Genomic DNA, 21988 nt, shown 5'->3' with positions numbered 1-21988 from the left:
ACAGACAGACAGACAGACAGACAGACAGACAGACAGACAGACAGACAGACAGACAGATAGATAGATAGATAGATAGATAGATAGATAGATAGATAGATAGATAGATAGATAGATAGATAGATAGATAGATAGATAGATAGATAGATAGATAGATAGATAGATAGATAACAACATAGTGTGATATATGATCAAATATAATAAATATATATAGATACAATATTATGTCTTGGGGGAGGGGTAGTGGTGTGACTGTATTTGTCTGTTGTGCATTTTAGAAAACCAGAACTTCAGGTCATTAGAAGAAATGAGAGGAAAACAATAAAGAGATGATGTTACATTAGTCCTGTAGGGATTATATCTTTATAGAGGAATATGTTGTCATAATACAAATGTAATTAAAAATAAAACAATAATGTGATTGCAGAGTCATTACAGTATATTACAAATCCACACGATTTTCTACAAACTGTATCGTCAGTGCACTGAACTTTTAGACAAGAACATATCAACAGAAAACTACCAGACACTTCAGACCTAAGAAATGAAAAATAAGAAAATATTGTAGTCTTTCACGCATTCACGGCTCCTGAAGGTAAAATAAAATAACTTTACTCCTTCACTAACAATAGATTTAATTATTAAATCGTTACTTCTTGTGCTCTGCGTGTTTATCTCTTGAATGGTCTTTTATTCCTGGCTAATCGAAAAGGACCCCAAGAGCACTCATATAAAAATAGTGAGTCAAACTATTTCTCTAAAAGAAAACGCCAAAATGTGAGCTACACATACTGCTGTCAGGGTAGACTTATGGGACCCAGTGGTCCAAATTTCATATATTAACACATTCATGAAACATATCAGCATGGTGGGAAAGGCTCCAATTGTTGGATCAGATTTGAAAGTAAATAATTATAACCAAAAAACAGCAATAAATAACTCTCAAACCGATTTTCACATTCCTCAACTGAATATATGGATTCAAATCAAGACGTGAAACTCCTAGAGCCGAGTCTGCTTCCAGTCTCTTCTTCGTCACTTCTTTATTTTAGAGACATTTTGTGTTACACGGGTCTCCTGACGAAAAGTAGCCGTACAAACTGACCAGAGGAAACATGGTCACAGCTCCCAGCAGGGAGCCTAACTGCACTACGGCTCCGCACCACACGAGGGCGCTGTGGCCTTCGTCGCGCAGGATAATCCCGATGATCACCTTCACGTAGGACAGAGTGAGAATGAAGAGGACCCAGGCCAACACCTGTGGAGTAGACGAAGGAAGGTTTTCTGCATAAAGAAATACTGTTTTCCCAACTTGATGCGTGTGTGTGAAGTGTTTCAGGAAGACTCATTTGGTGTAAATAAGCGAAGCAGTGCAGAGTACTCACAATGAGAACATCACCTGTGGTGTCATTAACCAGCAGTGGACATGGACTCAGCACCGCCATGGCCATTATATAAGCTCCAAGTCCACTGCCGATCGCTGTGAGAGCCCCCATGAACAGCAGGGATCTGTGAAGGGGCAGAAAACATGTTTAGTTCTGAGTTTCAGTATTTTTTTTAATTTGGAGTTTCTTTTAATAACAACTTTGCTTCATACTTTTTGGGGCTGTAAACATAACGCCCTGATCATGACTCGTTTCTTGTTTCTATACCTTGCGCACACTGACCTGACTGGGAAGAATATGGCGATGAAGCAGGCCAGAGGGTTGGACACAGCAGCCAGAGTGGCCGATAAGTGGTAGGCGTTGTTCCCGTACGGCAGGCAGGAGTAGGACTGCACCGAGGGAAGAATCACGTTGCTCAGCGCGTTCACCCAGGCGAGGACCACAAAGATATAAAACACCTGCATCCAGCTGTAGGAGCCGGTGCCAAAGCTGCTCCTGGGCTTCCGGTTGGCAGGTCGGTAGGGATCCATCATGGGCTTCTCCTCGGCCCACTTGTTTTTCCGAGCCTTCTGCTTCACGCCGTTGGTGTACGAGCCGTTGGGGCGTTCCCTGGCCACAGACGGATGGTAGTTCAGCAGCAGGAAAGCCACCAGGCACACCAGCATCATGGCGCCGAGGAAGAAGAAGAACACCTCCGCCGAGAAGTTTGCGGGCTGATACACGGCCTGGAGGTCAAAGGTCAAAGCAGAGTTGGAGATGCTGAGGGTGTGGTTGAGAGACTGCGTGCCGTTAACGCAATGGACGACCCCGACGCCCTGGATCAAAGCCACGAGAGCCGGCAGCAGGCCGCTCACGCCCTCCCCGATGTAGTAGGTGGTCAGATACTGAGGCTTGAGGCGCATCATGAAGGGCAGGAAGGTGACGGAGGAGGTGCAGTCGACAATGGCGAGGAAGAAAGTTAAGACGAGGAGGGCTACGCTGCGAGAAACCCCTGCCACAACCACCGTCTCCTTCCAGAAGAAACCCAGCAGGACGCTGGCCACGGTGCCGAGGCCGATGATCGCGTATATGACGGCCGGCTCGTTCAGAGCGCCAGGCCGGAAGCGATGCATCAGGGTGACGGCGAGGGGCCCGACGTTGGCCGTCTGGATGATGACTGAGAGGTACGAGGGCAGGTACCAGCCCTCCGGGATCTGGGGGACGATGAGAGGCAGCTCCACCCACAGGCCGTTGATGGAGACCCAGGAGCCCATGCCGAACAGACACGCCAGCAGGTGGGTGAGAAGTGACATGTTGGAGGTGTGGTTTTCTGGAATAGGACAGGGTTGACAGGATCTGTAAATTTAACAACAAAATAGGAGATGGAAGCTTTCATTCCCAAATGACCTCTGACCTTTAAGTCACTACTGAATGAGGAAAGTTCGGCCTCACATCTGAGGCTGTTGTCATTTTTAACCCTGCGGGCAGGTTCGATGGTAATGTTGACAGGGTTTCCAACCTGTTTGTCTTCTGATGATTTACTAAAAAAAAGCAGCGTGAAGTCAGGGTCACATTTCTGATGATTTTCTGCCTTCAAGTTCTTACATGGTTTTATTTCATTAAATGTTGAAATGATCCAATATTTCTCCAAAACTCCAAGATTAGAGAAAGAGATTTGTCATGGAGGACTTTTACTCATTTTGGAGTACTTTTACTTTGCTGTGTTGGTACTCATACTGAAGTAAAGGACCTGACTACTTCTTTAAACGGAAATGACTTTGGTGACATGTTTTAATGTAGCGCCACCTTCAGGTCAAATGTAGAATTTGTTCATTTGGTTTACGATAAAACACCTGCAAAATCTCTGTCTGGCAGATGGATCTGGAAAACTGCATGATTGCAGTATAACAAACGGGTAATGATTAAAATGAATAAAACAACAAGACTCTCCGTTCCAGATTAATGTGTCAACATGTTAATGTGTCAACATTTTATAAAGGTAAAGTAAGTGACTTACGCCTACATTTAGTTAATGTTTACTCTTTTTGCAAGATCTCGTCTTTTCCCTGTTTTCTACACGTGTCACGAACACGGTTTTGTTTTGAGTCGACCCCACGTGAGCTGAAACATGTTACATGCTAAAAACACATGCAAAGTGATAAGATTTCATCCATGTTCAGTTGCTTAGTTTGATCACAAGCAGGGTCTTCGTTAAATCTGCTTCAAACATACTTCAAAAGAAACATGACCACCTACTGTTCTGGCAACTTTTACATAACGAGAGAAAACAACCAAAGCGGTGTTTATTTATAAAGAAACTGCATGCAGGGAAGCTTGTGAACAATGAAAGAAAAATAATTGTTGGAATGCGTTGGAAGAGAGATTCCTTAAAGGAAAATGTTAAACCAAAAAAAATTAAAATTGATCTGTTAAACTGGAAGAAAATGTTCAGTTTAAAAGAAACTCCTTAAAAAGGGAAAAGCTCAACTCACAGAACGATTTGCCTTATTAACAGAATATTATAGAACTGCCAAATAATAGTTTTCAAAACACTTTAAACAGCAGTTTTGGACATGATAAAATAAAAATGTTTTAAAAAAATGACAAAGCAGTCGTCCACATTTATCTCCCATTTCAAAGCATTAAAATCTTAAAATGTGAAGGATGACCGTTTGCATCTCTGCAGGTACTCACATGCCGTTTGGCGAAAGGTCAGAAATTTTCTGCAGAGAGAAAGAAGCCAAATTCCTGTGCAGTAAACTTTGAGTAAACCGAGGGATTAAATCCTCCTCCAGCGGAGTGGGAGTGAGCGCATGTAGCCAACCATAACACGTGCTTTTTTTTTTTTTAACTGCTCATTGTCTTAACTTTAAATACTTTCAGTCTGGATTTCCGGGATCATCACATGTTGTGATTTTTAAGCCACATGCCTCGAAGCGGTTTCTGAATGAAATGCTTCAAAGGAACTTATAGAATTGATTGATTCTGCTGAAGGGGATCATGAGAGGTGAAAATGAGAGGCACCGTTGAGTAGCATAAAGACATACAAGAATAACTTAGATTTATTATGTAATCATTTGATAAAAATCGTTAACACAAAAAGACAACCTGAGCAGATTTGACTAATCAGCTGACAATAACACAATGTAAAGGAATAGTTCGATATTTTGGGAAATGCACTACGTTACTCTGAGTTGAGGAGGTCGATACCACTCTCATAAATGTCCAATGAATGCAGTCCGACAATTGGTTTAACTGGCATATAGACTGGAAATGGAGGAAATAATGATGGTACACTTTGGTATTTTGGATGGATCAAACCAATCTGTGAGCGCATGCATGACAAAAATTGTATCATCTGTCCAGGTGCACTACGGTCCGTGCAGTCCGTTTTATATGTCTGCAGGCCAAAGTTTGTTCTGTACATTCCCCATCAAAGCAGGTGTGCAGCTGTACAAACCATGAACTGGCCTTTAGAGGAGCTGGCAGGAAGATTCTGTTACAACGGAAACATGTATACCTTGATAGTTACGTATCACTGCCATAATTCCCAAAACCTGGAACTATTCCTTTAATGTCACATTTAGAAATGTATCTGAAGTCAGAGTTTAGTATTTATCTATATGAAGCCATATGTATAATTTGACTTGCAAGTAAAACTGCACATTTTACTGTGCAGCGCTTACTAACATTAAATTTACTAAGACACGTTTCTTTAAATACATTTGGAAGAAATGAACCTTTTATGTGCATAAAAGCAGTCTTAGATCCTTAAATAGGAGCAAAATCAAAAGTTGTTTATATTTTTGTTGTGTGTTTATGTGTAAGTATATATGATACTAAACCAGCTCTAATCTTTTTAATAATCAGCCATTAAGTCATTTGAGTGAAGTGCAACCTAAACTTATCCATGTGTATTTTTATCCTGTTGTCTAATTATGTAATGTAATAGCTACTAATTTGTACTGTACTGTACTATGAGAGGCAGTTATCAGTGCTCGTCCTGCAGGTTTTACAAACACAGGAAAGAATAAGCCAAAGTATCTTCCAATACGTTTTAAACGGGACATTTTCAAGAATCTTTATTCTTTACCGTTCATGTTCTTATAATCATCTGGTTCATGTCTGATGATGGTATGTTATGTATTACAATTAACTTAAAAAAAAAAAAGAACACAAAATGGTAATGAAAAATGCAAAAGCATCACAAATCACTTAACAGCTCATGAACTGGTCCACTTCCAAATCGCAAAACTTGACAGATCATTGACAAAATTAAAAAACAATATTACTACCAAATCATTAAGGCAATATTGAGAGATATTTTTCTTCTGTAAACGTTTGAATGAAGTTAAGGAATCTGACATAGTGGAGCAGCATAGTTAATGAGATCACCTTTAAAGGTGAGTATATATCAAAGATATGCAATTTTTTTTTAAAGACTTTGTTTACCTGAAATGTTCACAGATTTTTAGTGACTTTAAAACAAAATATACTTCCTTTAGGTATTTGGAGAGAATAAAAAAAAATCCCCCAAAAAGAAGTAAATTACAGAATCTGACAAACAACACGGTTAAATCTAAAGGAAACTGAACTCTGTTAAAATCATGTTTGTAAAGTTAAAACATTTTCAGGACCAAAGAAATATTTTTGGCATGAAATCAAGGAATGTTACTGCATCAATGAGCTCTTTGTTTACAGTCATCGCATTACAAATAATCCAGCATTCATAATACTGAGTTTAACAGAACGATGAATAACAAATCTGATAAAATTATAGAAATATTAGTGTTTATGCTTTCATGGCATAAAAAGGAAGAGGTAGCCAGACATTAGAACATTTAAATTCACTGCAAAAATGACAAAATAAAAACCTTTTCCTTTCTGTAGGGATGAGACTGTAGTTAGTTACTCGGTTAGGTTGAGGAGCAACAGATAATAAAGAATAAGTTATTAGAGGTTGTGTCCCTGAGCAACTTCTCACATGATCTGGTTGTTGTGGGCAAAACAAAAACAAAAAATCCATCAGCAGCTGTTTTTCTTCTTGAAACAACTCAAACTAGAGATTGATTATAACGCACCACACAAAGCACTTGTGGTATTACTCCTTCAAAAGCATTTTACATCCCGTGGTCAATGTGCAGCAACACAATGCTCCCATTATGTGGGAATGTTTTTACTTTCACAGGATCGGGCGCCTCTGAATCAGGAGGGCATGCCTCTTCTACGACACGATCCACCAGAAAAAGGAGGCCGAGAAAGATCTGGCGCTTCTCTCGGGAATCGAGCGTCGGGTTAAAAACAGTCATTTCCTGCGCGGAAGGAAGGGGAGCTGCGCGTGTTGAGAAACCGACATTTCACTTCTGCTAACTGCAGTTATCCACACACTCGTGGGCCCTGGCGAACACCTCGTAGACGTTTACCAGCGGGAACATGGTGAGGGCTCCGACGAGGGAGCCGGTCTGGATGGAGATGCCGCACCACAGCAGGGCGGTGTGACCTGCGTCGTGAAGCAAAGTCCCGATCACCACCTTCAGGTAGGAGAAGAGGCCGGTGAAAATGATGCAGGAGATGACCTGCAGGGGGCGCAAACAGGTAGGTGGAGTCAGTGGGGGGGACAAAAAACAGGAAGAAGAACAGATGAGGCTGCTGGGTGTTAAAGACGGGTGAAGGACAGATGCATTTACCCGTGTGAATACTCATGGTTAGTTGGAGCATTCATATTAAAGTGTCGTCAGTGAACATCTTAAATCATCATTATTAAAGGTTTTCAGTAATTAAGTTCAATTTGAGACATCTCACTCAATGTCCTGCTGCTCTTAAAAAATAACAGTATAAACGTCGGCAATGGATTATGAACCTCAGTGGTATTTTTCCCGCTGACCAAAAGGAGTCCACGATCTTCCGTTAATCAAAACAGTTCCTGATTTGCCATGACCAGATTACTACTTAGCCAGTGTTCTTGTGCCTGTTGCTAAAAGACAAACACCCGACAACTTTGGAGGTTTATTTTGTCAAAATCCAATACAAAAAAATACCAAAAAAAAAATTCACCAAAACCGAAGGCTCGAAATGAATATTCCCACTCACCACTAACGCCACACCAGCGGGGTCTCCCAGGAGCGGTGGACAGGGGCTGAGTGCCGCTAACGCCATGAGATATGCAGCGAATACTCCGGCTGTTAAAGACAGGAAGCCCAGCCCTGTGGACGATCTGAAAGACAAGAGAGGAAGAAAAAAAAGTGGTTGAAAATAAGTTTACAAAAAAATACTGAGCTCTAACACGTATTAAGGTGTTGAGCTCTGGATGAGGACGTGCGTGTTCAGTCTTCTGCGTCCTCACCCGAGGACAAAAAACATGGCCAGAAAACAAGCCAGGGGGTTCGCGATGTTGCCGAGCACCACAGAGAGGTGAAAGGTCATGGTGCCGTAGGGCAGACAGTAGAAGCTCTGCACGGACGGTAGGACGCCGTTGGTGAGGGCGTTGGAGACGGCGAGCAGCGCCAGCAGGTAAATGTTCCGTCGTGTCCAAAATGTCCGAGCGGGCGGCTGTTCCTCCACCTGCACCTGCTCCTCGGACACCGGCGCCCCCCCGTCGTACAGCCGGTGAGTCTCTTCTCCGTTCTTTGCTTGGGCAGCTTTGTCGGACTCCTGCGGCGGCGTGTCCTGCAGGGACTGCGTCTGTCTTCGCGTCAACGCCAGGAAGCTCAGAGCCGAGACGGCCAGCATCACGAACAAGAACCAGAAGAAGTTCTGGGCGGGAAAGTTCTCTTTTAGATACTCCGGCGTCACCGTGCCGTTCACCGTTTTACACTCCAGCTTGCTGACGCCTTGTCCCAACGCCACGATACACGGGAACAAGGCGCTGAAGCCCTGGCCGACGAAGAAAGTACGAATGTATTCGGGCGGGTAACGAAACATAAAAGGCAGGAAGGTGACGTTGGACGTGCAGCAGACCAAAGACAGCAAAAACGTGAAGAGCAGGAACGGCAGCGACCTCTCTTCTCCTGCTACCGTGACGGTGTGCGACCAGAACACGGCCAAAAGAGCCGACGCCACCACGGCCAGCACCTGGATGCAGTGAATGACCAGGCGCTCGTTTAGATGTGCCGGAGCGCAGTGGTGCATGACGGTCACTGCTATCGGACCCAGGTTCCCAAACGCGATGAGCACCGAGATGTAGGCAGGCAGGTTCCAGCCTAAAGAAAAACACAAGAGCTAAATGTCAGCTGTGGGAATAAGATTAAAAAAAACAACAACACAATATTCACTACGATAATACAACAAATGTGACGGTGTTCGGTCGGGATGTTTGCTGATGTCGATACTGATATACGGACATCTTTTTTTTTCTCTACGATAGTGGAATTTAAGTGTTAACATGTCTCCTCCGGTCCTGACGGCCCGCTTGGCAGATTCAGAAACTAAATGTGATGCTAATCAAAATGTACACATTCACTGGGCAAAACTCTGACAACGACTTAAACTTGAGTTCAATCAGTCACCATTTTGGACCTGACTCAGCCTTTACTCATCCAAATATGAGCGAAGAGGTGGTGCGTGGGTGAAGCTGACGTGGGCCCAGTGAACCCCGGTCCCTGAAACCTGCAGGCAGCTGGCCTACTGTGCTGTTACCCACCTGTCACTCAAATGTTAAGCCTTAATATAATTTAAATTAGCGAGTTGAAAAAAATTATAATCTTTCCCCCAACATTTGCCATGATTGGGGAAATAAAGGTAGAGCTTATTTTGACATGCTTATTTCTGCCGTATGGACGAACTCAACTTTTATTTTTTTTTTTTTTTGCATTCATGCGTCAGCTTCACTTTAAACTTAAAACACCCCATGTCTATTTCTGTGTCACAGTTTCTTTCAAACAAAACTGTTGACGAGAAGTGCCACTAGAAGAGAAAACTGGGACATAATTAAAACCTGTCACATCAGCAGAAATGTTCATTACGAGCCAATGCAGATGTTTTAATTCTTAAGCCTTTATCAGCCGATACCGATGTGACATCGCTTGTGTTTTGGGATTCACGTGATTATTTTTGAATTGGCAGTTCTGCGTTTTGTATTTTCAGACTGCCAGACGCATCGCTTTTCTCCCGTTATTCATGTAATTGATCAATTATTGACGGACTAACTGTCTCACGTGTCTCATTTTGTAACTGATTGTTGCAGCCCGTTGCTTCAGAGTAAAGATGTTTGATATTATGAGTTTAGTGCGTCAAGACACAAAACATGGCTTTTTCAATAAATTCAGCTCTAATAATGAGTACAGTTTACTAAATGGTTTTTTTGGTTGTTTTTTTTTGCACCTGACTAAAATTCAATGTAAACAAACAAGAAACTTCTGGAGGGAGAAAATGATAGTTATGTGGGCATAATAGACATTTACTGATCATTTGACCAAACTACAACTGTCATTAAATTCAGTTATTCAGCTTTTTAGAACAAAAAACAAACAAAAAAAAATCACATTTAGCCCACATGACAGACAAACCATGTGTACCTTACAGCTTATAAAAAAGCTATAAAATGCTATAAAAAAAAATGTTAATTGCACATAACTTGGCTGTTATAAAGACACTTAATCAAATCATCTCATTGCAGCTGTCGTAAAATTATGTAAGTTTTAACAACGTGTACTTGAAGTGTCGCTAATAAAATTGTCCATTATGCAACAGAATAATATAAACTGACTAACAGACAATTGGCAACATCTAGTGGCAATGTTGAATAATGATGAATAATTTGTGTCATTGTTTAATTAAATTTCTTTTTAAAGTACTCGTCAAATGTGGATAAATGTTTTTTTTGTTGTTGTTGTTGTTGTTTTTTTTTATAGTAAACTCCTAATTCTGGGGGTCCTGACTGTCAGTCAGACAAAGAAAGAAGAAGAAGCGAACAGGATAGATTTGTTGAATAAATTCAATATTTAAACAATATCATTTTCTGACTTTTTAACCGCTAAAAATGAAAATCACTTTTTCAAAAGAAATGGTCAGACATGTGGACTGAGAAAACAATGTTTGGGTTCAGCTTCTTGGGACTTCTGTGGTCAGTTTGACAAAAATAAACTTTACAACAAAGGAGCTCAGTGGAAAAACTACCATTTAAAAAAAAAAAAAAACAACTATGGGACCCCCAGAAATAAACACGTGTTAATAGATTAGTGTATTTTTTTTTTGTAGCTGGAGGAGCGACAGAAGAAGATAAAGCTTTTAACTACTCCAGCTAGATATTATTATTTAAATAAATACTCTATATTCCCCATGATGCTGACAGGATGTATATCTACAATATTAAGGGGTGCAATATTTCCCTCTGAAATGTACACGAGTAATTTAATGGCTGAAAAATGATAATAATAATAATAATATACTTAATTTATTAAGTGTAACCTCGTGCAGACACCAACAATAATCGTCACTTGGGAGTGTTCAGTTAAATGTGTAGCTGGCCGGCACCACCCAAAGACACGATTATACAACACAGATCATCCCAGCAGCATGAAGGAGCATATATAATGGAAGAAAAGGTCAAACGAGGGAAAGCTTGGTGTGGTCTCCGGACGGAGAGGCACTGACCTTCGGGTAGCACCCCGACAACCACCGGCAGCTCGACCCACAGACTGTTGACCGACACCCAGGAGCCCATGGCGAACAGCGCCGTCAGCCCGTGGGTCACCGCGGTACTGCTCCACCAGCTGCCGCTCATGGTAGCGTCCTCTCCCGCCGAGACAACAGAGGAATACCCGGTAAGCAGTCGGATTTGTTTTTTGTTTTTTTGAGTTGGGTCACAGAGCCGGTGACGTGCGCTTTCACTCGCCGCAGTAACTTGGAGAATGGCGGACGCTTGCGCAAAAACGCCCGTCCCGTGAGTTGCATTCAGGGCCCCTCGTAACTTTTTAACTGAAGGTTAAATTTTTTTTTTTTTTTAAATGTGTAATTTGAAGCAATTTAATTATGACCAGTAAAAGTTATATATAATAAATAAGCTACGACCCAGTGTTGTGATTTGCGAACACGGTTTTGTTCCCTCAAATCAAACGTAAACGCATTTACTGCATTCTCGGCCAGTTTATTCCCATGGTATTGAGCCTTTATCCGTTATTCTTACCCTGGTTATACAACACAAAGCAGATCCTAAGTGTGAAGTTACGTACTTCAGCGGAACAAATGTTGACCTAACCAAACATTACGTCGATTCTGCTCATTGTTGTCAGGCTGGAGAGAAATTCAGTTGACGCGTTTTCATGCTGGAACTTGAAATTCCGATTACCGGTGAAGGCATCATCCTCAAAGGCGACCACCAGCCGACAAGAAGTTCGTTTTCTGACCTGCTTACAACTGATGTGGGCTTAAGTACAACTTCAACTGAAGTTCCTCCCAGTACCTTAAAAGCTGGTTAGATAGTATGTGTTAGGACTAACAGGGAGTTTGGTTGAGCTTGTCATTACAATTGAAAAAAAAAAAAAAAAAAAAAACATCTTAGTCCTGTGACCTTTGGCACAGTGACCCCAATCAACCCCTCGGCCTCCAGTGGCTCCTTATTTTCCTGAGCCCCTGCCAGTCAATGCTTTTATACTCATGAACCCACTGACATTGTTATACGTGATGCAACCACAAGTGCCCATAGATGACAAACACAAGGTCATTATGTGACTAGGGATCATGACATTTTGTAGCTTATCATAATAGATAGATAGATATATACTTTATTAATCCCTCAAAGGGAATTTTTTTTTAATGTTACAGCAGCATAAAAAAAAGCACCTTCTATACAATAAAATAAGCTAAATAACATTAAATAATATTACATAAACTAACCTAAACAACAGTGCGATGAATTAGAATAAAAACAACATACAAAACAGCAGTGCAAGGGAGTTATTGTTGCGTGATGGATTTTGCCCGAGGTGATTTATTGTACAGTCCAATGGTTGATAAAGCAAATAAAAACAAAATATGAGCAATGCAGATGTTTATTTTGACAGAAGTTCATTTGATCTTTTTCAGGTCAGCAGTAGTTACAAACGGACCTCCACGTTATCACAATGGTTGCAATCTTGTAGATAAAAAAGATTTGTAGTTTTTTTTTTCTAGCGACACAGTTACCTCTCAAGACATGATTTCAATACAGCAGCTTGTAAAGTAAGAAATTACTTTATACACAAAAATAAAAAGTATAAACAACAAACAATCTTGAAAACTAAATCATACATTATTCTGTGTTTGTGTGAAAAGGTTGTGTGCATTTTTAAAGAATAAATTCATATGAGGAAGTCACATGTTCACATATCCTTCCCCTGCTCTCTTCTCCTAAATATCAAACAGTTAAACCTCTAAAGCGCTGCTGCTTTCCGTCTGACCAGCTGCAGCTTCTGCTGCATGTCGGAGCGCAGGTTTTGTTTTTGACCTTTTCGGCTCCAGAACGAGAGAGTACCCGGGTTTCACACGCGGAAGCGCCAGCTTCAGCTTCAACACCATTTGTGTGGTGTTATTGAAAGCGCAATTCAAATGCGGGTGTGTGTTCTTCAGAATCATTTTGTGGTAGAGCATCTCACAGCGCACCGCTTCCCATTTCTCAGCTCGGGATTTTCCTTCAAAACGCAGCATCATTTTATCGACGTCCGGCTGTGACTTGCACGGCCCTTCGTTTTTGTGCACTGTAGCGATGATGTAGTCCCGGTCCATGTTCTGCTTACGATCCTTTAGCTTCAACGCCTTTCCTTTTTTGCCCCTGAAACCTTTTTTCATCTGCGGATTGCGGTCTCCTTTTTGGAAGCTATTTTTACTGGGTCCGCTGGAGGAGCCATCGGAGCTGTTGCCAGAGGAGCCAAACAGGTCATCGTCGTCCTCGGAGCTGTCTGACGAAAATATATTTTGCGAGGAGCGCTTGGATGGCTTGTCAGGTCGATGCTTCTTGTACGGGTACGTGTGGCCGAAGGGATATTCCGCCATTAAGACGGAGAACGTGCAGCTGACCAACTGCAAGCTCAAATCTGTCGAAGGGACTTTGGAGAACGTTCCTCCCGGCAGAAAGTCCTTCAGGTGTTCCTCGGTGACGCCAGCAATCACCTTTATCGTCCTCTTCAAGCAAACTCGGATGAGGTCGCGATTTGTGTGCCACTGGCCGCAGTAACCGAACACTCCGTGAAAGGTTTTCTCCTGAAGGGGGAACTGCAGAAAAACGTTTGTGTCCTCCTCCGGTTCCAGCAGGGTTGAAGGATCTTTGGACCAATCGAGGAACTTTTGGTAGAGACAGAGGATGTACCGACTGAAGAGCGAGTACTCGCCTCCGCTCTTCAGAAGCTGCCAGTAAGGGCCGAGGATTTTGCAGTAAACGATGGCCAGGACGCACACGAGGCTCTGGATCACACAATCGTTGGCGTCTGCAGCAACGCTCTCCAGAATGATGTTCGGGCATTTGTCGTTTTTCAGCGACATCAAATCGGAGAGGAAGAGAGCGATCTCTTTGTGATGGTGAATGAGACCCGCTGCGGCCTCGAAGTAGTTGTTGAATCGGTTCGACCCATTCACTGCCAGTTTAGAGGGATTCTTCTTCTCCTCACAGAAAGCCACCCAGTATTTTCTGTAGTTCTGCTTGTTATCAGGGGTGCGATGGCTGAGGATGTCACTAGCCATGTGAATGTAGCGCGAAGTGGCGCTTTCTGGCATGTTCACAAGTTTAGAGAAGGTTGGGAGCTTATCGCGGCCGAGTTTCTCTCCCGCCGACAGAATTATATCTTTTTCAAAGTTCGTGATGTGCTGCTCGACGGCATCGTGCAAGTCGACGAGGAAATTGGCATTGTGGTTTAAAAACACTACGGGCGAGATGAGTGAAACGTCTTCGCTCAGCGAGCTGATTTGTTTCTCAAACTCAAGCATGGCTGGATGCTCTTTGCACGTCAGCGTGTACTGGTTTTTCAGCAGCTCCAGGGACACTTGCTTGCACGCTGCGGTTTTCCCACCGTACACACCCGACAGCTTCTGGACGGACAGCATTGTGATGTCAAGGAGGGTCAGCGCTTCTCCTTTGCTGGCCGAGGCGTCATCTCCACTGTTGGTTACATCCACATCCCCGTCACTTCCGTCGCGTGCAGCCGCTTGCTCTCTCTGGGATACTTTTCTCACAATTTCAATTTCTCTGTTCATCTCAGGCTCCTCCCCCTGCATGATTTCATAGCTCTCGTGCTCCTCTTTGATTATAACTTTTTCATAATTGATGGCGTCATCTCTTTTCATGCGTTTCTTTAAAAGTCGAGGTGTTTTTTTCCGCACCAGTTCAAACGGATTTTGAAGCAGATTTTCCATCGCTGCGTTCCTCCTGTGACTTCTTGTTTCACAATTACGACAGTATAGTTTTAACTTTTTTATCTTGCCCCTGAGGGCTTTATACGCCTTTGTAATGTCCCCGTCCTCACAAAATTCGGGGTTGAAGTTTCTAAGCCAACTAACTATCATGACTGGTGAAATGATCTCCCTCGTGACAAAGTTGGTCAACTCGAGAATCAAGCCGTTGGTGACTTCAATTGACTGCGCCCGCTCTGAAAAATCCCTCATTTCCAAAAGATGTTGTCGTTCAACTCCAATGCTATCGCATATCGGACCGACAAAGTTGAAGTGGACGTCCGATTCCAGGAAGCTCAGCCTCGCGTCACTTCCCAGACTCAAAGTTGTTGCGACGCCTCTTTCAATCAAACGACGAAAGTCAGCGGAGTGACGGGCGGGGAAGATTTTCTTCAGCCAATCGACGATGGCAATCCATGGAAAATTATTGTCCTCTCTCATAAGCCCAACTTGAATCATAAGTCTGTTTTTACATGGGGCGGGTCCGAGCTCTAATCCTTCTCCTGACTGTGGACCAATGAAGTCTGCAACAAGCTTCCAATAGTACTCATCTCCTGAAACACAAAGATAGAGAAAACTTTTCTTCATTACATGGAGAATCATCTCACATGATGATGAAAGCTCGACTACACAAGTTTACTTACTCAGATTAGCTTCAGTTACAGCCGGTTTCCCACAGAGAGAAAAATCTTGACCTTCCTCCATTGTGTGCTGAAAGAGACACGGAAGATAATCTTCAATCCTCCGTACGTGGAAGCACAACAATTTCAAGAAAAATGGGATGTGTTGTAAGATGCACTGCTTTTTCTTGACTTGACAGTCAGTTAAAATTGTGATTTGTGCTTTCAAAACCAACCATCACTTTTATATTAACGGTGAATGTTTTATTTGCATTGAAGTAAAAACACTTTTTTTTTTTTTTGTAATAAAAAGACGTCATTTCCCATCATAATTTGCACCAACATCACCTCATCTTGTCCCCTTCCTCTGTTATGGTTTAAAGGTACATGAGTGAAGAATCAGCACCACCTGTTGTTTATCTGGAGGCGCTTAACTTGTAATATTCAATTGACAGCATTTTGATGAGCATCTATTGACATTAGGGGGGTGAAATTATTACATGCATGCATGCATTCAGTGAGTTTTCTTTTTTAAATCATCTTCAGGGAGGGTCAGGGCCATAAAGGGAAGCACCACCCTCCCACCCCCACCCCTGCTCCCGCCACCCTCAAAGTGGTATATGCACGAATGAGACTGAACATCGAGATAAACAATCCCTGCGGTATGGTGACGTCACCTATAAACATGACCTCACAGAATGAAAGAAGTGAACGTGTTAATGCTGCTAACCCCCCCCCCCCCCACCCAACGCAATGCTAACGTTAGCCTCGGGAGTAACTATTAGCATCAACTTCACTAACAGAAAATCCCGCAAACTAAACTCCAACACTTCCGTTGAACAATATCTGCACAGAATAGCTGTGTTGCGTGCTGTAGCATTTCCAAATATTTTCACGTGTGAAAAGCGATAAAAGGAGCATTTAAAAAGCACAAGTTCTTACCTACAGACAACAAATAACCCCCAAAAAACAACAAAAAAACCCTCCAAACCTCCGCGTCACAACAGCGCTGCTCGGTGATTGGATAGTTTTATGGACGACGCGCAGCCGTCGACGTCTCAGCCAATCACAGCGCGAGCGCGAAATGCATTGTGGGCCTACTTCCGAAGTATGGAGTTTCCGGTCAGTGTGGTTTGCTACTAGTAGCAGGTAATGTAAAAAATAATTATGCTTATATATTTTTTTAACTTCAGAAAACGTTTCCGTTAATAATACTTGCTGCCGGCATATCAACACTTTTTATTTTTTTATGTCGTACGTTTGGCGACTTGTGAACTCACCGTGACACGGTAGAGCTCCAGTTGTAATTTATGCTCCAATTAAACTATGAATTAAACGTGATGATATTACCAATGTAAACTATATGATAGTATTTTTATTTTTTAATTTTTTTCACCACATAAAATTGTCGTCTGTTTAGAAACAATGGAGGATGCGCGCGCAGCTTGCAGATAGAAAACATTGGTAAATCAGTTAAAGTGTGTTGTCGCAGGATAAACCTTTACAGACGACTTGTAAACCAACGTGAAACCCCGTGCAGTTTCCTGAACTAAATTCTTATTGATATTTACACAGATCTTTCCCTGAGGTGAAAGTACAGAACGACAGCTGTCACAACATAATATGAATTTTCACACACAATTATACTCCAAACAGCCCCAAAAAACAACAACAACAACAACCTCGATCAACAATCATAACATCTGACTTTTGCAGCCTTTCTAAAAATCAGTCATAAAGTTGCTGTCACCGTAACGTTTTATTTTAACCTATGTCTAAAACTAATAAATGCATTATTTTAAATGCAATGCCTTAGTTATATGACTGGATGTCAATAGTTAATAGCATACTATGTGCTTTAAGGGATTTCCTTTCATGAATTTCTGCATATTTTCCACCCATCAGTTTGATCATTTATGTGATTTGTTTCATCAAAAAGTCCTGATCACATGGGAACCGACCAGAAGTCTCCTGTATTGTATTGTATTAGATTACACACCTGTGGAATTTGCTCTATTTTGAAATTTTCACTGTTTATTCCCAGTGAAGAGATTAAATCACGACTGATTTTACTCTGATTCTCTTTTCAGATGGTAATATTGCGACAGTGCCGTGCTGATGTCTGGTTTTCCTCACGGTAAAAAAATAAGAGAGCAGCCACAATGGATGCCGCTGAAGCAGAAGCTTCAACCCAGAGTGAACGAAAAGAGGAGAGTGCACCATCAGGTCCAGCAGAGGATGGACCGAAGTCAAAGAAAGCTTCTTTGAAAAGGACAAAAGACGCAAAAGCAAAGAAGGCAAAAAAGGCCCGAGTCTCCCGGCCCGCCCGGCTCGGCTACACGGTCCATCAGGGGGAAGATATGCTTCTCGTTATATCAAGTACTTCCCAGTATGAAGGTTCGGCCTGGACTCTCAAAAAGAAGGGAAGCAAAAAGAAGAAGGTAGCTAAAGGAAAGTTAAAAGCCAACCAGATTAAGAAAAAAAAGACAGTCCGTGCCAAACCGAAACTGGAGAGTAAACCCGTTATCAAAGAAGAAGAGGACGTGAACGTGTTTGTGCCTCAGAAAGAAGGCGACCACAGATGGGGAGACAGTTTGCCTGAGGAGGTGCTAATCAATATTTTTCGGATGGTGGTCATTCAGGATGGCGCTGTACCATTTCTATGCAGGTAGGAGATCATAAATATCTTTGATTTGATGTCGCCGCGAATACGAAATAGTTCAATTTACAAGATTGACCTGACTGAAATAAAAGAAAATTCGAATTTGAAAACTAAAAATCTTGACTGATGTCAGACCACTGGGTGGCGTCGTCAGGCTGCTTTTCCTTTATTGTATTAAACACAAAGATGTTCACTTGACTCTGATAGATCAGCCAGCAGGTTACCAGCAAACACTCACATCTTAAAGGGCTGGAAACGCTGAACTCAACTTGTCGTTTCAGCTGAAATGGCTGCAATACCAGGAAATAAAGTCTCTGATTCGTGATAATATTAGTGAGATAGATAGATAGATAGATAGATAGATAGATAGATAGATAGATAGATAGATAGATAGATAGATAGATAGATAGATAGATAGATAGATAGATAGATAGATAGATAGATAGATACTTTATTAATCCCTCAAAGATAAATTGTTATGTTACAGCAGTATACAGGGCAAAGCAATAAAAATAAGGTAGTAAAAAATATTAAATATAATTCAAAAAAATTAAATGCACATTATATATAAATAAGAATAGAATAATATTAAATTAAGCTAAACAAAACAATATTGCAGTGAATTAAAACAAAACAAACAAACAGCAGTGCAACAGTGTTATTGTTGTGTGATCATGATATTAATTCAGCTGTAATTTGAGGATAAAAGTGCGACATCTTCTTTTCCGTCTGTGTTGCAGGGTGGGGAGAGTCTGCCGTCTGTGGAACGCTGCCGCCTCCAGTCCGGTCCTGTGGCGCCGGGTGACCGTGGGTCACTGCTGGATCGCACCCGGGAGAAACCAGCTGCCCAGAACGGAGAGCAAGATCAAAGACACGGTTAACTGGCTGGCACAGAACAGGTCTGTGGTATTAGTTTAGTTTAATGAGGAGGTTTGACTCGTATGCTGTAAGTTTAGGTTTTTGTTTATATGTTTGTTTATTTCTTGTTTTCTAGATTCTCCCAGCTGAGGGACTTCTCTCTCTGCCACTGGACAAAGAATGTTGACTTCACATTAGAGGTAATGAAAAAACAATCATCAGCATTTTCATTTCCCCCTCCCCCCCAAGTCTTTTGGATAAATTGTGCTTCATCAGTGTTAACACTTGTACTTGTGGTTTTTTTCTGTTCCGTATTCAGGTTGTTTCACAGTTCTGCCCTCACCTTCTCTCGCTGAAGCTTTCTTACTGCACAGGCCTGACAGCGAGGTCCTTCCACTGCCTCGGCCTGCACAGCCGCTCTCTGCAGAGCATCAATCTCCAGTATTCAGAGGTACGAGGACCAAATCAGAAGACAATATCATAGAAAATGTAATACACAGATGTTCTCCTACACTCATTAATGCCTATTACTTAAAGTGCACATTTCACTTTGGTGAGTTTAAGACTTGAACGTGAAATGGACCACAGTTTATTAACTTTTTTCAAATAAGCAGCGCTATTAAATGTTAAGAGGTAAACAAACTTTTATGAGAAAAAAACAAACATATCTGACACAAATATTACTCCAAACTAATTGATTTTAATTGTCTTAAATGTATCTGTTGGAGATCTCTTGAATATTTTGTTCCTCTGCTTTTCCTTTGTATGGTGGATGCGCCCTAAAAGTTATAAGCTGTTGTCAACTCTTTACTTGACAGCTTCATGTTATGAGTAGAAAAGGATCTTTAATTTTTATCTAGACATTGTCAAAATATTCAATGACACGCCAACATTTTCCTGTGAATGTAACCTTTTTCTCTCATCCAGGATGACACATCGAATTGTAAATTTATATGTAATACTTTTTGTGCTCTAGTTTCACGTTGAAGGACTCCTGGAGTACCTTGAAAATCACGGGACCCAGATCAGGCAAATTTTGTTCACTCATGGACTAAAGAATGATAAACTTCTGACTGCCATCACCGTAAGCTTCTTTTAACTCCATATGTTTTTTTCACATAGAGTCAAAGCCAACAAATACTGAGAATATTGCTTTTGTTTTTCCAGAGGGGATGCTGTCCTGATTTGGAGTTTTTGGAGGTCAATACAAAGCTTGATAGCAAAGACTCTGAACTTCCTGTTTGCATCCAGGCACTACAGATGGCATGCCCGAAACTCAAGGTACTGTAGCCATATGCTAATGGCACTAATTGACTCATTATTGATTTTAAGTCAAATGTAGCAGTTACCGGCTTTTCAAATGTTTTACTTTGTCATACAATTTTGTTAACTGATGATTTTGTGAATTTTGACAAAACAAGGTATCTGAAACTGTCACGATGAGCTTTAGCACAATATCAATGAATATAAAGACAATTGGTTATTATGTATATATTATAAAGACTCATCTCTTTCCTGGGCATTACCTTTGTTCCTGTAATGACTTTTCAACCATGGAGCTTATTTGCATATTTTCCCATCAGACCTTCCGGATGCTGAACGTCAGACCTCTGCACAAGACAATGCGCAGCGCTGCAGATTCGACGCCAGGCTTCCCGTTACTGGAGGAACTGTGTATCGCAACAACGTCTTATTCCTACATGAACGACAAAGATTTGTGCGACATTCTCTTCGGCTCGACGCGACTGCGGGTGCTGGACCTGCGCGGCTGTTCGCGAATCACGCCGTCTGGTCTCGCAGCATTACCGTGTCATGGTGAGCCGGAGTCACAAGATTTATACTTAAGTAACAATGTTTCTGAATTTACACCCAACAGCCCGTTTATTAACCAGACCTCCTTTCTTTTTCTGACTGTGGTTCGGCAGAGCTTGAGTGTCTCTTCTGGGGACAATATTTCAGCAGCCATATTGGTCTGTCAGCACCGAAGAAGGGACTTCACATGGTGACCCAGAAGTGGAGTCAGACTCTGCAACAGCTCGACATCGCAAATCAGCTCTTCACTGAGGAGGACTTGGAGTTGGCGATGAGCTACCTCGCGCAGGCAACTGAGGCAGATACACTGCGCTCACTCAACCTCAGCGGGACCAGGATCACACCAAGTGCCCTGAGGTACTCAGTGTGTAGTTTTCACTCCTTAACTCCACCTGTACAAATAATTCAGCAAACTGTTTTATGAAACAATGCGCAAGAATCGAGCGTTCACGTTTTAAAATGCTGTTTATTATTGTATGTGTTCGTCACTTTGCAGGCCAGTCATCGGACAAGGGACTTCTCTAGACTACCTCAACCTTTCATCCTGCCGCTATCTGCCAAGAGGAGTGAAGAGAATTTACCGAGGCCAAGAAGACATTCGCCAGCTGCTGGACAGACTGGCGTAGATCTCGTGTGATTCCAGAAATCACTCACAACATTTTATGTAACACCAGGTTGTTTGTGAGTTGTATTGTTTGGATAAAGTGGTGTATTTTACCCTCAGTTCTTTTGTAAATATGTATATAGTCATTTAAAACCACTTGCTAGAAAGCAGAAATCAAATGTGAGAATACCTGTTGGTACTGTATTAATGTCAGTTAAGTCTGCCTTTATTTTGAAACACACCCATTCCACTAATTCTGTCTAGAAAATCCATAATGTTGACACTGACTTGCTGAATTTGAAAGCCTGTATAAAGATCGTCTGAGTTCCAAAGCCACAAAGACATTTATTTGTGTTTATTTGGAATTCTTGGACATAATTTTTGCCTTTTTTTTTCTTCCTTTATTTGTTTTTACAACAGCAACAACAATATCTCAAGAATGATTTTAAATCAAAAATAAATGTTCAACATGTCACTATTAAGTAAAGCCTGTCTTTCTTTCCACCAGAGAGCGCTGCACTCTCAAGCTAAATTTACAAATGAACCAAATGGGGCTTGTCAAACCAAATAAATACAATTGTTGGAGACAAAGTGAAGAGTTGACAAATGAAGCACTATTGTTAGAAACTACAAATGTGGACATTTAATTTCCTTTGTTGTTGAATTGGAACTATTTACCAGCCCTGGTCACAACTCTCCATCTGAACATAAATTT

At 41.7% G+C, this 21988-nt stretch overlaps 4 protein-coding genes across 8 annotated transcripts; 1 reads left to right on the top strand and 3 right to left on the bottom strand.

Moving 5' to 3' along the window:
- Positions 1 to 341: 341 nt before the first annotated feature.
- slc52a3-2a (solute carrier family 52 member 3-2a) lies at positions 342 to 4126 on the bottom strand. Of its 2 annotated transcripts, none has more exons than XM_069716734.1 (4): positions 4056 to 4126; positions 1665 to 2691; positions 1383 to 1506; positions 342 to 1255 (listed from the first exon to the last, which is right to left on the bottom strand). In XM_069716734.1, exons 2-4 carry the CDS (start codon positions 2672 to 2674, stop codon positions 1046 to 1048), a joined length of 1344 nt encoding a protein of 447 aa, XP_069572835.1. In that variant the 5' UTR covers positions 2675 to 2691; positions 4056 to 4126; the 3' UTR covers positions 342 to 1045. The 2 variants fall into 2 exon arrangements, with proteins under 2 accessions (XP_069572835.1, XP_069572836.1); XM_069716735.1 differs by lacking the exon at positions 4056 to 4126 and adding an exon at positions 2776 to 2807.
- Positions 4127 to 5412: 1286 nt separating this feature from the next.
- Positions 5413 to 11082, bottom strand: slc52a2 (solute carrier family 52 member 2). Its single transcript, XM_069716704.1, has 4 exons — positions 10953 to 11082; positions 7705 to 8560; positions 7452 to 7575; positions 5413 to 6937 (listed from the first exon to the last, which is right to left on the bottom strand). Exons 1-4 carry the CDS (start codon positions 11080 to 11082, stop codon positions 6728 to 6730), a joined length of 1320 nt encoding a protein of 439 aa, XP_069572805.1. The 3' UTR covers positions 5413 to 6727.
- Positions 11083 to 11086: 4 nt separating this feature from the next.
- On the top strand, positions 11087 to 21974 carry fbxl6 (F-box and leucine-rich repeat protein 6). 3 transcript variants are annotated; one of them, XM_069716701.1, is made up of 10 exons: positions 11087 to 11122; positions 17428 to 18005; positions 18740 to 18898; positions 18994 to 19057; positions 19177 to 19308; positions 19834 to 19941; positions 20025 to 20138; positions 20441 to 20672; positions 20783 to 21026; positions 21166 to 21974. In XM_069716701.1, exons 2-10 carry the CDS (start codon positions 17500 to 17502, stop codon positions 21293 to 21295), a joined length of 1689 nt encoding a protein of 562 aa, XP_069572802.1. In that variant the 5' UTR covers positions 11087 to 11122; positions 17428 to 17499; the 3' UTR covers positions 21296 to 21974. The 3 variants fall into 3 exon arrangements, with proteins under 3 accessions (XP_069572802.1, XP_069572801.1, XP_069572803.1); XM_069716700.1 differs by lacking the exon at positions 11087 to 11122 and adding an exon at positions 16440 to 16486; XM_069716702.1 differs by lacking the exon at positions 11087 to 11122 and adding an exon at positions 16667 to 16809.
- LOC138631668 (uncharacterized) lies at positions 12336 to 16322 on the bottom strand. Of its 2 annotated transcripts, none has more exons than XM_069716758.1 (3): positions 16280 to 16322; positions 15362 to 15428; positions 12336 to 15271 (listed from the first exon to the last, which is right to left on the bottom strand). In XM_069716758.1, exons 2-3 carry the CDS (start codon positions 15420 to 15422, stop codon positions 12702 to 12704), a joined length of 2631 nt encoding a protein of 876 aa, XP_069572859.1. In that variant the 5' UTR covers positions 15423 to 15428; positions 16280 to 16322; the 3' UTR covers positions 12336 to 12701. The 2 variants fall into 2 exon arrangements, with proteins under 2 accessions (XP_069572859.1, XP_069572860.1); XM_069716759.1 differs by having other exon boundaries at positions 16284 to 16303.
- Positions 21975 to 21988: the final 14 nt, after the last annotated feature.

The sequence above is a fragment of the Brachyistius frenatus genome, unplaced genomic scaffold, assembly GCF_029030835.1.
Source record: "Brachyistius frenatus isolate BFR_SWC_R1_liver_20210118 unplaced genomic scaffold, ASM2903083v1 Contig_162, whole genome shotgun sequence".
Lineage (NCBI taxonomy): Eukaryota > Metazoa > Chordata > Actinopteri > Embiotocidae > Brachyistius > Brachyistius frenatus.
This window is presented reverse-complemented; position numbering and strand designations above follow the sequence as displayed.